The 14,389-nt window shown below is 30.3% G+C and overlaps 1 protein-coding gene across 1 annotated transcript; it reads left to right on the forward strand.

Moving 5' to 3' along the window:
• Positions 1-361: 361 nt before the first annotated feature.
• On the forward strand, positions 362-14,220 carry LOC100800663 (serine/threonine-protein kinase PBL27). Its single transcript, XM_041016090.1, has 11 exons — positions 362-545; positions 724-860; positions 2,116-2,213; positions 2,666-3,018; positions 3,842-4,291; positions 4,406-4,566; positions 4,950-5,023; positions 5,140-5,239; positions 5,424-5,573; positions 5,984-6,040; positions 14,095-14,220. The coding sequence occupies exons 1-11, from the start codon at positions 362-364 to the stop codon at positions 14,218-14,220; spliced, it is 1,890 nt and encodes a 629-aa protein (XP_040872024.1).
• The last annotated feature ends 169 nt before the right edge of the window (positions 14,221-14,389 follow it).

Below are 14,389 nucleotides of genomic sequence, written 5' to 3' on the forward strand. Positions count from 1 at the left end.
AAAAAGCATGTCCGAGCGCAACAGTAACCAAAAGCTGTCTTCAAGTTCCTCGTACTCTTCCCCATGTTGGCACTTTCCAAGGCGGCATAGTATCGATCCTTCTATTCATGTTCTCTATCCGAATATCCTCAGCATATTATCTTGGTGTTAAGGTTGTCTCAACCCTCACATTGAGAGAAAGAAGACCAATGTTGCTGTTTTTGGACTAGACAAGGGGAAGTGCATGCTTCTGTCCTTGATTCATTGGACGATCGTTTCTCACTCTCCATTGCAACTTTTCACGTTATTATGTATAACCCCATTTCATGTCAACGTTCAAGGTTTAACATTGGATCGAGCATAGAATAATTGATATTTGAGTATGAATAAGGATCATAGCCCTCCAGCTTCTGCATCTTACGTGGTGGTTGCATGTGATGCCACTAGGGACCGCACTGAACACGAGATCAAACTCGTTGTTGATCATGTTCGGGCCAGGCGTGTCTTTCTCTCTTCTGGTGACAAGTTGCTTGTGCTATGTGTCTTGCATAAGGTGTCTCACCCTAGTAAGTGTTATTACTTTTGCACATTCTTTGATCATTTTGAATGATATTATCTTATTTTACTTATTCTATCAAATGTTGATCTGCATCTGCTTCAGCATCAGTTTGTGTATAGAAGGAAAGTTAGTAATATAGAAATTTAGATTGCATGACTAATCTGTTCCTCCTTTTGGATTGACAGTGGGGTACCAGACATTAGCATGTCCCGAGTCTTTTGCTGGAACCAACTTTCGTGCAATGGAGGATGAAGTCAAGAAGAAAGTTGATGCATATGCAACTGAGCTTTTGTCAAGTTATGAAGATTTTGAAAGTGAAGGGGTAAATTATTTAAGTTCTACAGACCTTTGTAATTACTCTTAGCAAATGCATGCCTAGTAATTGTGCAGATAAGAACATATATTAGTAACTCCTCAATTGATTTTAATAAAGGATGGGACTCTTGCCCATAAATACAACAGACAAATAACTTGAGTCTTTTAAGTATATGTCAACCATTTGATTTCTGATTATGTGAATAGAACTGTACATGAGGAGAAAAAAAATTCTCTTTAACTGATATTTTATTTTTTTCAAGACATTAGTCTGATGACTTCCTATCGTGAGAATTTTTGTTGTAAAAAAAAAAAAAAAAAAGAATGAAACTCTTAAAAGTTATGTCATACACTTATCTAATATGGTCTGCGTCGGGTTCTCTCATGAATACGTATCGGGTAGTATCAAAATATTTTCCCAAAAAAAAACAAAAAAATTGGATACGTTATAATTAAATACGTACTATTTGGGTATCATCGAGTTTGTACTTCAATTTTGATAAATAAAAACAATATCCGTTAGTGGAAAAAAAATTGGGATTTTTCCTTGGATCCTACGTCGCTGTTGTATACGTGTTCCTATTTGTGTATGGTGAAGACCAGCGACCAACCGCGAGACTCGATGTTCTCGACCTCTCAAATTTGTCATTGTGAGTGTTGAGTTTAACTCATTCCAATTCTGTTATTGTGAATCATCTGAAGACTAATGAGATTTATTTTAAGGGATTAACTTCAATGAAATTGCTATCTTTCTCTTGATGAACTCTAAATTTAGAGGCAATTCTGATCGACAAAGAAATGACAAGATTGAAAATGTGATATCATAATTATGTTTAAGTGTTATTTCTTAAAATCTTCAGCAAAAAAAATGTTTCGGTGTGTTATAATATTGATTGTTGAACATCTACTCATTATAATTTTTTTTCATGTTCAAAGAATTTAATCTTTTATGTTATAAGTTATATTTATTTGTGTCTTTTTTATCATTTATATAATTTACTCATGTTTATATATAATTTTATAATTTTTATTTATGTATATTTTTTAAAATTTAGGTATCCATATTCTTTTTTTAAAAAAAAATCCCATTACCTATATCTAGTACCGATTAAGTATCCGTATCTATGCAATGTAGGTGCCTGTAAATAACTAAAGGTAAATGATAATCATCATTAAGCTATTGGTTAAAAAATTAAATAAAGAAAGATTTTTTAAGTGCTATTATTATATTTTCTAAGTAATAACTGCATGTTAATGTGCAGGTCAGTATCGAAGTTAAAGTCACCGCGGGATTTCCAATTAAACATGTTGTTTTACAAGAGGTTACAAACTATAATGCATCTTGGGTAATACTTGACAGGTATTAGTATTACTAACTCTCAGCTTGTGAATAATATAACCATTATTTCTTGCATGTGACACATGATTAATTTCCATTAGTTAATTAGTCGTCTAATGAGGATATTACCAAATTAATTTGTCTTATCTAAATGTGAAAATTGACATAGTAGTGGATAAGTTTATAAATGAAGACTAGAATTGTGAGATGAAATCTCACATAAAAATGAGAAGTTGAACATTACGAGAATAAAATCTATAATTTTTTTACCAATTAAAGTGTAGTGTGAGTTTATTTGTGTGATTGTTGATAATTTTTTGGTGAAAATCTGTCTAATGATTAGCGTCCTCGATCGGTTTCTCAACACAAACTTTGTTTCAATTTTGGTTGTCAAATAATAAAATTTCATTTTTCTTAGTTTTCTATTTATTTTCTTCTAATGGTTTTCAACTTTATTGGGTAAATTTGAACAGACATCTTCGGCGCGACCTGAGGTACCACCTTAACAAGATGCCATGCAAGGTTGCATTGGTTAAAGATGACTTGTCTCTGGATATCTGGAGATCTCATTATGTACATGAGACAAAGATCACTGAAACAAAATGTGTATATTCTTTGTCAAAGTTTGTGTCGCTAGCAGATTGTCATAGTGTTGAAGACATTGAGCATTCTATTATCTCTTGCAAAAGCTATCCCCATTCTATATTTTCTTCTGATGGCTCTAGTACGATTAGGAGCTATACAAAGCAGTCATCATATGGTAACAGGTCACGGGAGAACAGTTCCTTATCAGATTTTGGATCTTCTTCTAAGCAAGAAAGAACAGGTCAGCAAGCCTGTTTAATTAATTTTTTTTAAGCTGTACTTAGTTACACTTCAGCCTGTCTTATATATAAATCTTAGGATTTCTGCATCCAAGATTTTCTTGTAGTGGTATTCAATCACTGTGTTTGGAAATGAACATTTATCACTAGCTTCTCTGGAAAATATCAACATATAATATGCATGATTCTCCTTCCTTCTTGTGGAATATTATAATATGTTGTTTGGTCGCTTGGGGTGGTGTGGAATGGAGTGGCATGGAGTGATATGACATAGAATGAAATAAAAGTACCATACCATTGTTTGGATGTTCTATGATAGAATGTAATATAGATTCCATTCTATTGCTGAGAAATGTTAGAATGATAAATAATAAATTAATTGCATCTCATTCCATCTCATACCCCTTAAATTGGAAGAAAAATAGAAGTATCAGTTCAAAATTGAGATTTTTTTGGCTATCATAATATTAAATGTCTCGGCAGTTTCTGATTTCCTGTAAAGTTGGTTAAGAGCTGCTTTTATTTCATAATAGTTAATTGGACACAATGATCCAAACACTTTCCAATAGTCTGAAGTTTAAATATTAGCCCGATAGACTATGTTTGGTCTTTTAACAGAATCATAGGGAAAGTAGTGTTGATTTGAAACAAGCAATTGGACACACTTCTCATTCACAGAATGCCTTTTCCTTTCTGTGCTTCTTTTGTATATACTAGAGACTAACTCAAATACTTCTAGATTGGTGCATTTTGAAAAAATTTGTAAGGGAATCCAGTATTCAAGTTAGTTCTTTCTAATAAATAAGAGTTTTAACTGTCATGCAGGACTAAACATCAAAGGAGAATGTAGGCTCATTACTTCTCAGATTGACCAAAAGCAAAACCAAAGTGGCTTTCTGCCAAAACATTCAGATGCACCGCTTCTTTGTACTGGCTGTGGGACAAGAACTGAGTTGTCTATCAAGGAGTCAATGAAGTTCAGCTACTCTGACATACAAAATGCAACAAATGATTTTTCAAAGGATAACTTATTAGGTGAAGGTGGATATGGTCACGTATATAAGGGTGTGCTTAAAGATGGACAACAAATTGCAGCAAAGGTAAGGAAACAAGAAAGTTCACAAGGATTTTCAGAATTTCATTCTGAGGTGTACGTCTTAAGTTTTGCTCGACACAAGAACATAGTGATGCTGTTGGGCTATTGTTGCAAAGAAAATAAAAACATCCTGATTTATGAATTTATTTGCAACAAGTCTCTCCATTGGCATTTATTTGGTAAGTTGCCAATAGAATTATTGTGATGTTGTATCTTATGCTTGGAGTCTCGAAAATTATGTTTTATATCCACCAAGGTTTATTTTTTGTGAATCTGTGAAAACATTTTTGTAGAAAATAATGAAGCTGTTCTTGAGTGGCACCAAAGGTATGCCATTGCCGTTGGGACTGCAAAGGGATTGCGTTTTCTACATGAGGAATGCCGTGGTGGTCCTATTATTCATCGGGACATGCGACCAAGCAATATCCTTCTCACCCATGATTTTGTTCCCATGGTAAGGTAGCACAAGTTAAGGTTCATGGATAGTGTATGAAACAGTTTTGGTTTGACAACATTCACATTACTCAGCGTATGTTTGGTTTACTATTACTAGTACAAAAGTACTTTTGCAAATTTCAGTACATAATCGTGCGTTCCAATGATTAAGAAGAAAAATTTGTTGCTTCTAAAGTAAAAATACTTTGATCTCTCTGTTGAAGTAAAAATACTTTTGAGCTCTCACAACTTTAATCCAAACATGTACTTCACATCTTTTATCATATTTCTTAGAGGCTTCTTTTTGTGAACACATTTCCTTTACACATGCAACCCAGGTACCCAATTGTTGACAACAGGTAATGTGAGCTTTCAATTAAGTGATGTGTGTTATAAATGCAGCTAGGTGACTTTGGTCTTGCCAAATGGAAGACTGGTGATGATACTCTACAAACAAGGATAATGGGAACATTAGGGTGAGGATTTGTTCAAGATTTTTATTACTAATTAACTAGCCAGATACTTTGGAGTTCCAAACTTAAAAGTATAGCTAAAATAAACAATTTTAGTTTTTTCTATTGACTTATTGTAGATACCTTGCTCCTGAGTATGCTGAAGACGGAATTGTTTCTGTGGGAACAGATGTGTATTCTTATGGCATTATTCTGCTACAATTGATATCAGGGCGCCAGGTTGGCAATTCCAACAATCCAGAACAACAACAACAACAATCTCTCCGACAATGGGTATCTTCAATTGTTTATGTCTTTAAGATATTTTCAAAACTCTTCCATGTCCATAGAAATTAAGAAAAAAATGATTATTATTATAACATGACTGACCTTGATATATAATGTTACATGTGGAAACATTTAGGCTGAGCCAATGATAAAGAATTTGGCTTTACATGAACTGATTGATACTCATCTAGGGGAATCATATGACACGCATGAACTCTACCTCATGGCTAAAGCAGCATACTTCTGTGTACAAAGGAAACCTGAGATGCGTCCATCAATGGGAGAGGTAGTTTATTGGATCCTTACTTTTACTTCATTTTTATTTGGCTAAAATTTAATTTTCATCTGTCATTGTTTTTTTTCTATTTGGTGTCATAATTTAACAAAGTTAAATAAATCCTTTAATTTAACTCTGTAAAAAAAAATTATACTAACAATGCTAATTTTAAATGACATGATAAATAGTTATGTGACGTAGTATTTTTTTATGGTTTATCATGTGTCACTAAGTTAATCAAATTAATCTAATAAACTATTATAACTAACTTGGTCTAACATATTGCAGAAACACTTTAAGAGAATAAAATCAAATAAGATATATCAAAATTATATTTATTTTTTATGTTGACAAATATATATTGCATTCCTTTCTATGTAGTTAGTGCAAATTACAATTAATAGTTGCATGTTCTTCAGGTTGTGCGACTTCTTGAGGGAGAAAGTAGCCATTTCCACTCCTTGGAAGATCAATTTGTAACTAATTATAATTTATAACGGTTAAGGTTTCATTGGCTCAGTATGTGTGTTGTAGTCATTTTCTTCTTTGTGTGTGTGTCCTTTCTGCTTTGGTTTCTCCCTTTTTTTTTTTCGTGCTTGGGAGATTATTTAGTTTGTATAAATGGATGGCTTACATATGCACGTCGGTTTGCTCTTATAAATGCCTTTTATGTTATCCTGATGGAATGGATGCGAATTGCGTACTTACATTTTTCGTGCTTCTTTTCCTTCAATTAAAAAATGAGACCCGGTAAAAAAAAAATGGAACATTTTTTCAACGTGTCATTTTTTTATATTGAGAGATAGGAGAAGATAGTTAGGTAATCTCCATACCAAGAAAAATTTTCTTATCCAATGGGTTTCCAGTTGACAGCATACACATTGAACTTGTAGAAAAGATCTGATGAGGTTGATTTTTATATAATATATTTTTGAATGAAAAAAAAAAATAGTGTAATTAAGTTTTAAATAAAAAAATTAATCTCATAATCACGGATCGATATTAGTAAAAATATCTTATAGTTTTACCGGAGAAGAAAAAAAAGTATTAGTAAAAATATCTTATAGTTTCACTGGAGAAGAAAAAACATCTTAATTATAGTAGTTAAAAAATACTTTCCGGTCCTTAAATATGTTATCTCCTTAATTATGGGGATCATGAAATTATAAATAATAATATTATGGGTAAATTATATGGAGACAAAAATATGACCTCTCTAGGGCAGATACGTTTTAAGATTTATGTTAGTCTATCAAAATTTAATTAAACATTTCGTGCAATATAATTTTTTCGATAAAGTAAAAATTTATTATTCTAGGAGTTGAACCCTTTATAGAATATATTGAACTAATAGTAAGGTATGTGCTTTCTATACATGTTTTATTTTTATTAAAGAATAAGACAACTGTTATTCCTTTATTTACTGTTAATATAAAAAAATTGAGTCATTTTAAAGTCATATTTTAAGCGATAAATACCATTCTAATGCACCTAAATTGCGTTTTACAGGTATTTTGGTTCAATTGTGTTAATTTCTTTTCGGCAAAACATCCTCATCCGGGTACCACCCATCCTATAGCTTGGAATGGCAAAAAGAATTGGATTTTGGACAGTGTTGGCTTAGTGGAAATTGCAAACGAGTGTCAAAGTTGACTCAAAAGTTACTAACATTTGGGAATATTTGTGGATTCACGGAACATCATCTATTTGGATTGGTGGCGTAAGATGCTACTCTAGAAACTTGAATTAAGTACCCCAAGCACCAAGCCCAACTATGACTCTTCTGAGGAGCCCCCAACAAGGGGGACAAAAAATAAACATTGCCTTCACTTGTGTGTGTATAAGCCAAGAATGTATCTAAGACTTGTATATAACATCTAACTAATTTATTCTCACCGAATTTGCTCATTTTGATGTAAAGTATACTTTCAGTCACAACTCTATTTTTAAGCTGGGAAGGAAACTCTAAATTTTGATTGAAAGAGTTAAATGCTAAATCACTTGTATGAATAACTTTGAAATTAATTTGATTTATTATGTTGAATAAAAAATGTGTACTTTTTAATACATAAATGTAGAAGTCTATTAAATTGACGTAGAAGGTGAATTTAGTTGAAACCAACTAATAAAAAAGAAAAACACACATAGTTTTAGCATTAATTGTAAGCAGTAAGAATCAAATTAGTATTGAATGAAAATATTTTCTAAATTTTGTTTTTAACATGTGATATAATTGCGTATATTACAATGGCTTTACTGACCCTTACGTGTAGGAATAAAAAATATTTTTTTTATTAAAAATGTACTATTTAATGTTACTAATGTATTAAATATCATAATTTTTAATAAAATTATTAATTTTATTAATTTTTAATCAAATTTTTTAAAGATTTAGATAAATTATGTCCATGATGTATTTTTTTATATTTTCACCTAATAATAAATTTCTATGTAATTAAACATAAATTCAGAGCATATCTGAAGTATTTTAAATTGATGAACAATAAAAATTTACAGCATATCAAAATTAAACTGTATTCTTAAAATAAATAAGAAAATTGTAATTACAATAACGTCAGTCATTGTATAGTTTTGTACAATCAGACAAGGTCAATTGGTAGCCAATCCTAAAAGTGGAGTAAGTAGCTATCATGCTCTCATGCCAAATTAGTTTTCTTGGAGAGAATTTTGGCCTTGCCTTATCTTATTAATATTCAAGAGTGTATTTGGTACGATATTTAAATTAATTGATAATTTATTTGATTAGATTAAAAGTATTTGATAAACTAGCTTCTTCACTAGCTTATGACTTATAATTAATTTGTTATTTTTTTTACATATTTATCATTATTAATATTTTAATATAAGTTCTTTTTTACATTAGGTTTAAATCAATCTCTTTTTACCTCCCTGTGAAAGAAAAAAAAAAACTTTCTTTGTCCTCATCTCGTGGCCAGAGCCTAATAATTGATGTTAATTAGTGTCATCCAGTGCCATTATTAACTTTCAATTAACAGCTTTTCAATTTCAAACTAATTAATTAATTAGTTTTCCCCAAACATATGTAGAGCACGTTTGTTTCTCAAGTGGAGAGGATCAAACTTACGGTAGGTATCCCAAATTCAGTCTGGATATATGTTTGGGAAACAAAAAATGTAATTTCTTCTCTTACGTTTAGCTGCAACACATTTATTTTTAAAGCAACGTTTCGGTTGCCCTTACGTTATGGTAATAAGGATCATTTTTATCCTTACTTCTCCACCTTTACTTGTATAGCATCAACACACATCTCTCTTGTTTATAACTTAATTTGAAGGTATAATTTTAGGTAAAAAATTATGAAGAATATTAATATTAATTATCACTCTTTATATTTAAATCCACCTTACTGTAAGTCTTCAATCCAAGACCTCAAATATTTTAAAAGATAAAATTAATGATCATGTTGATAATCATGTTAACGAAGATTCATCCAAGATTACAAGATTGTCAATGTGATCTCTTCAAGATAAATTGATATTATTTGAGATTCAGTCATAGATTAAATTATTGAGCATTTATAATCTAATTAGTTATACACTTTATGTTTTAAAATTGTATTAGTATATATTTGGTGTTTTTTTATTGTTATGCATTTAAATTTGGACCATTTAAAATACAATTATTTTAATTTAAATAATATATCATTTGAATATTAGTGTTGTTTGAATTATATTATTTATTCATGAAATTATTTAATATTGTACTTTTCCAATTTTTACTGATTTATTTAATGTTTTTAACAATATATTACTACTTCATATTTAATAATAAGACATTAATGAATTTTGTATCCTTTTCAGTAATTATATATGTAAAAGTACTTTTTCATTAGTATCAAACAAATTTCATTTCACCAAACATACTTTTGAATATAAAAGCATCCAAATATAAATCCGATTATATAAACTTGATTTTTTTTATCAAACTTAAGTTTCAAACATATTTGTAATTTAAACTTTAAGTTAATCAACTTTAATCCAAACATGGATGTGGAAAGTTAGGTCCTACCCTCCTTTTTTTTCTTACTTTTAAAAAATCAATAATATTTTTTGATTAATTAATAGTTATCACGTAAGTTAGACAAATCCAAATCCATTTGGGGACAATCATTTTCGAAAATGCATGTGCATTCTACATAAGTTGGACTAATGAACAGTGTCCTTGGAGAATAGACCGAACAGTACTTAACACAAGTTGCGCATAAATAGAAAAAGGAATCATTGCGGTTTTGTCTTACTCCACGTATCAAAATCCGGTGGGAGATTCTCTAGATAGCGACGCACTTCTGCTTCATGCCGTGAGCCATTAGAAGTGTCTCTTCTTTTTTCCTCCTTGTCCCTCATTTGTACCCTTGATAACGACCTCATGCATGAACAAATCATGCTCGCTCAGACAAAATAAAACTCCCAAATATAATTTAATTGCCTTAGCTTAACAAAAAAGTCCATCATCAAGAGTGTTTAAACAATCACACTAGTTACCAAGGAAAATCAATTCAATTGGTTAAATTAGGTACGCAAATTATTATAAATTTTTTATTATCTATCATTTTTTATGGATTAAAAAGAACAACACTGATCAACACAGTTTAATATTAAGTTGAATCAATTAAAACTCAAGATTTTGATTGATAATTCTACTCTCAATGGAACGCTCGATTGTTACGGTGAAGACCTTGCTGATTGATATAAATATATTAAAGAGGATTTAAAGTTAATTGATCAAGTGATTTATTATAAATTTTTTGTCTTTGATTTCGAATGATAATTGTTAGTGAGCTTGAACTCAAATCAACCCCTTCCTAAACTTTAATTATTTTTCTTCTAACAAAATAACTGTTGCTAATTAATAAAGCTAGTTTGTTTTATAAAAAATATATATATATATATATTATGCTACCCTACGCTTTATCTACTCGGATATTAATGTTTGGGTCCGACCATGAAATTACTAGCTAAGCCAATGGATGGAAAGTGTTCCCGGGAATGAGGAGCAAGCACATAACAACGTAGCGAGATTATAGGAGAGCCATAGGGTTATTAGATTAGATACGTTATGAATTTTCAAAACACGTTGCTTTTCTCATGTCATACATAATTTAGCCTTCGAATTAAGAAACTTGTACCACTAATGCCTTTATTCAGCAAAAAAAAAAAAAAAAAAGTCTCTGATGCCTTTACTAGATTTGTTCAATGCGCTATATATGTGTATGAGTGTATCCCATCAAATATTCATTTTAGAACAGTCAATTAATCAGATCAATTTTTTTAATCAGCAATGATAAGTATACAAAAAGTCTCATAGTGTCAGAGTATACAAAATGTTCAATGCGCTATGTGTATGAGTGTATCGCCATCAAATATTATATTTAGAAAATGCACTAGAAGTGATATAAGTATACAAAAAGTCTCATAGTCTCAGAGTGAATTAATCAGATCAATGAATATTAAGATGAGTAAATATAATATATCTTTTTTATTGAAAAATATCAATTGTTAATTTTTGTTATTGATGAAAAATCAACACACAATCTCTCCCAACTATTTTTTCTTCTCCCTTCAACCACACCAAGTCAATCTTATATGTTATTAGTCCAAGATATGAGTAAGTTTTTGAACTTTGAAACAAATTGGTATAATCGCAATCCAATTCTTAACTGGAACATATATGATATATGCATGTATATATAATTCATTCGGTTGTAGTAGATGAAAGGAAAATTATTTATGCATTATACAAATTTGGAACAATTAGTAGTGTGACCATGTTTCTAGAATAACATTTAATATTTATGCTAGTCAAGTTGAAGAGAGAATAGGGAAGAGAGAGAGAGAGAGGAGTGGGGTTGGTCATAGTTGAATGATACGGGATCTATAGCCACTGGGAGCTCTTGAAAGTTGAAAGTGAGATATTTCATCTTCAACTTCAATTCCTTTGTCAGCCTCTTTATATGTCGTCCACTTACCACTGTCATTGCTTTTGTGGTCTCCTTTACAGAGAGTATTTATGGGCTGATCATGATTCATGAATGAATGAACTTGAATTCAACTTGATACGATGCAGGATTGTTTTGTTTGACAAAAATAACTTATAATTGTTAAGTGAGTTAAAAGTTGAAGAATTACTCTTTAATTTAAAGCTGAAAATTGTCAACTTATAATTAAATTAAAAAATAAATTAATCTTCAATGTTGTCTCCGAAATATTTTCTTCTCTCTTAATTGGTTTTTAAACTAATAGTATATTGATATATAATTAAAAACAAAAAAAATAATTATATATTTGAATAAAAAATAAATTATCGCATAATTCAGTATGTCAAATAAGCATTTAAAAAGGAGTATTTTTTAAAAAAATTATTAAGTCAAAATAAGTTTAAGATATGTATGTCTACGACTACACACCAATATACCGATGTTGTCATACTATTTGGCACCCAAATATGTTAGGTCGGTTGAAAGTAACTTTAGCCAAGATCGATTAGAAATAATCTTAATCGAGGTAAGTAAAAAGTAACTTTAGTCAAGATCGACCAAAAATAATTATAACTAAAGTTGATTGAAAATAGTTCTAACCGATGACGGTCAAAATTATCTTTAACCAAGGTCGTCTGAAAATAATTCTAGCTGATGTTGATCAAAAACCAATCTTGATTAAGGTTAGTAAAAAATAACCTTAGTCGAGGTTGACAAAAAAACAACCCCAATTGAAGTCAGTCAAAAACAACCCAAACCTAGGCTGGCAAAATGAACAAGTCGAGCTGGCCTGACTCGACCCATCGAACCACACATTAAAAGTGGGTCAACCTAGGTCCAATCCATATTCTTTCAGGTTAGAATTTCTTAGTCCCAATCCAATCCTATGTCGGGCTATCAGACTTATTCAGGTCAATTTAGAAATTAATACAAAAAAGTTAAAAAATTGATTATATATATATATATATTCAAAGCCAAAAAATTATTTATTATGCATATATTTTACCTAACAAGTATTGGCAAAGTCATTTAAATTATGTTTAATGAATACTCAAATTAATAATATTATTTTGGGGTTATCACTTTTTGTGGACACTTATTTTATGTTTAATGAATATTAAATTAGAAATTATATTAATAAGTTACTATATTTTATTTAATATTTATTATATATTACTAATCGGGCTAGTTTGATCGGAGTCCATTTGACCAGTTGGGATAAATGAGTTGAACAAAAAAAGACTTATTTTTATTTGGGCTTACTTTTTTAAAGTCCAGCTTGATCCTAATTACGGGTCAATTGGGTTGACCCATCAAACCAGGTTCATTTTGCAAGCCCTACCTAGACTAAGATGGGTCAAAATTATCCCTAATTAAGGTTGACCAAAAATCATTTTAACTAAGGTCACCAAAATTAACCATAAACAAAATCGAAAAAAAGTCATGATTGAGAAAATAACTTTAATTAAGATCAACAAAAAATAACCTTAGTCAAGGTCAATCAAATTAAAAATACTATATCTTTTGGATAGTTGAAAAAATCATTTTTAAAAAATTAGACTTGTGAAAGTAACCATGTCTTATATTAAGTGGGATTTTGTGGGTTGGGAGACTTGTAGGGTCCCTCGTTAAGTGAACTCTAATACCCCTATTAAGGTCATAATGAAGGGCCAATTGGACTAACAATAAGGTTTGAGGTAAAATTGAAGTTTTATAAATATATTTGATTTAGATAATAAAAATAATTTTTTTAAAAAAAATTAGAATAAGATGTAGGATGTGTCAATTTTACACAATACCCACACAATTTTTTTTTTCTTTTTCCCTCCCCTTCCTTCAATCAAATGCAACATGAATTTTTTTCTCTATTTTTTGTTCAAAAATAAATTGCAAGTAACTAGGGTGATGTAGGATACATTTTCACAGATCTTCATTAATTTTTTAATGTTGAGCCGAGAAATTAATATCGTGTGTAAATGCAATTTTTTTATTCTCAAAACTACTATGCAAGAAAACGAAAGGTTTATTTCACGTAATTAAGGTTTTGCAGAAAAGCAGCTTTCAGATTAAGGATTTCATTCATAGTAAATCACATAAAGGAGACAGCACAGAAAGCACTTTGTATGTTTTGTTCAAATATTATATTCATATAATAAAATTATATAGTACTACTATTTACATAATTCCTTTTATTTTCATTGGCAAGCATTATTGTGATTACTTATATATAAATATAAAATTTAACAAATGGATAAAGTTCAATTTGTTAAACAGGTCGTCGTGAGTATTGTAACTTGTAAAATTTATTGTATTGTTTTTTATTCTTATAAATAAATATAAAATTTATCTTTGCTGCTAGAGTGTAGTTTAATGGTCATTTCACAGAATGACTGTAGTGTAGCGGCAAATTTCCTCAAAGGGGGTGCTTTTACAAAATATTTCCCTAAAGGGAGTCTTTTCCAAAAATATTACATGAGGGAGCTCTTTTCTACGTACTTTGCATGGATAATATAGCAAACCGCCACTCCTAATGGCGAGTTTGCTGGGAAAACGCCACGTGGCACGGAAAACGCCACTACGAGTGGCGAGTTACCCAGTTGCAGGCCTAAAGGGGAGTTGCAACTGCAACTTGCGATTTGAGTGCAAGTTGCAACTCCCATTGGCAACTCCCATTTGTTTTATAATTAAATTAGTTTTATATTTTATTTTGTAGTTTCCAGTAAAATAATTTGTATGATAATTTTTTTTAAGTAATTATTAATTAAAACTAAATGTCAGCTTTCAAGTAATTTTTTTAAATACATACATA

The sequence above is a fragment of the Glycine max genome, chromosome 6 (assembly GCF_000004515.6).
Source record: "Glycine max cultivar Williams 82 chromosome 6, Glycine_max_v4.0, whole genome shotgun sequence".
Lineage (NCBI taxonomy): Eukaryota > Viridiplantae > Streptophyta > Magnoliopsida > Fabales > Fabaceae > Glycine > Glycine max.

Excerpts from the sequence above, each read along its gene's own strand:
- LOC100800663 (XM_041016090.1), top strand. The coding sequence starts at position 362 with ATGAATAAGGATCATAGCCCTCCAGCTTCTGCATCTTACGTGGTGGTT. Across the intron at positions 861-2,115 it reads AAGATTTTGAAAGTGAAGGG|GTCAGTATCGAAGTTAAAGT; the intron begins GTAAATTATTTA and ends GTTAATGTGCAG. Across the intron at positions 5,024-5,139 it reads AGGATAATGGGAACATTAGG|ATACCTTGCTCCTGAGTATG; the intron begins GTGAGGATTTGT and ends GACTTATTGTAG.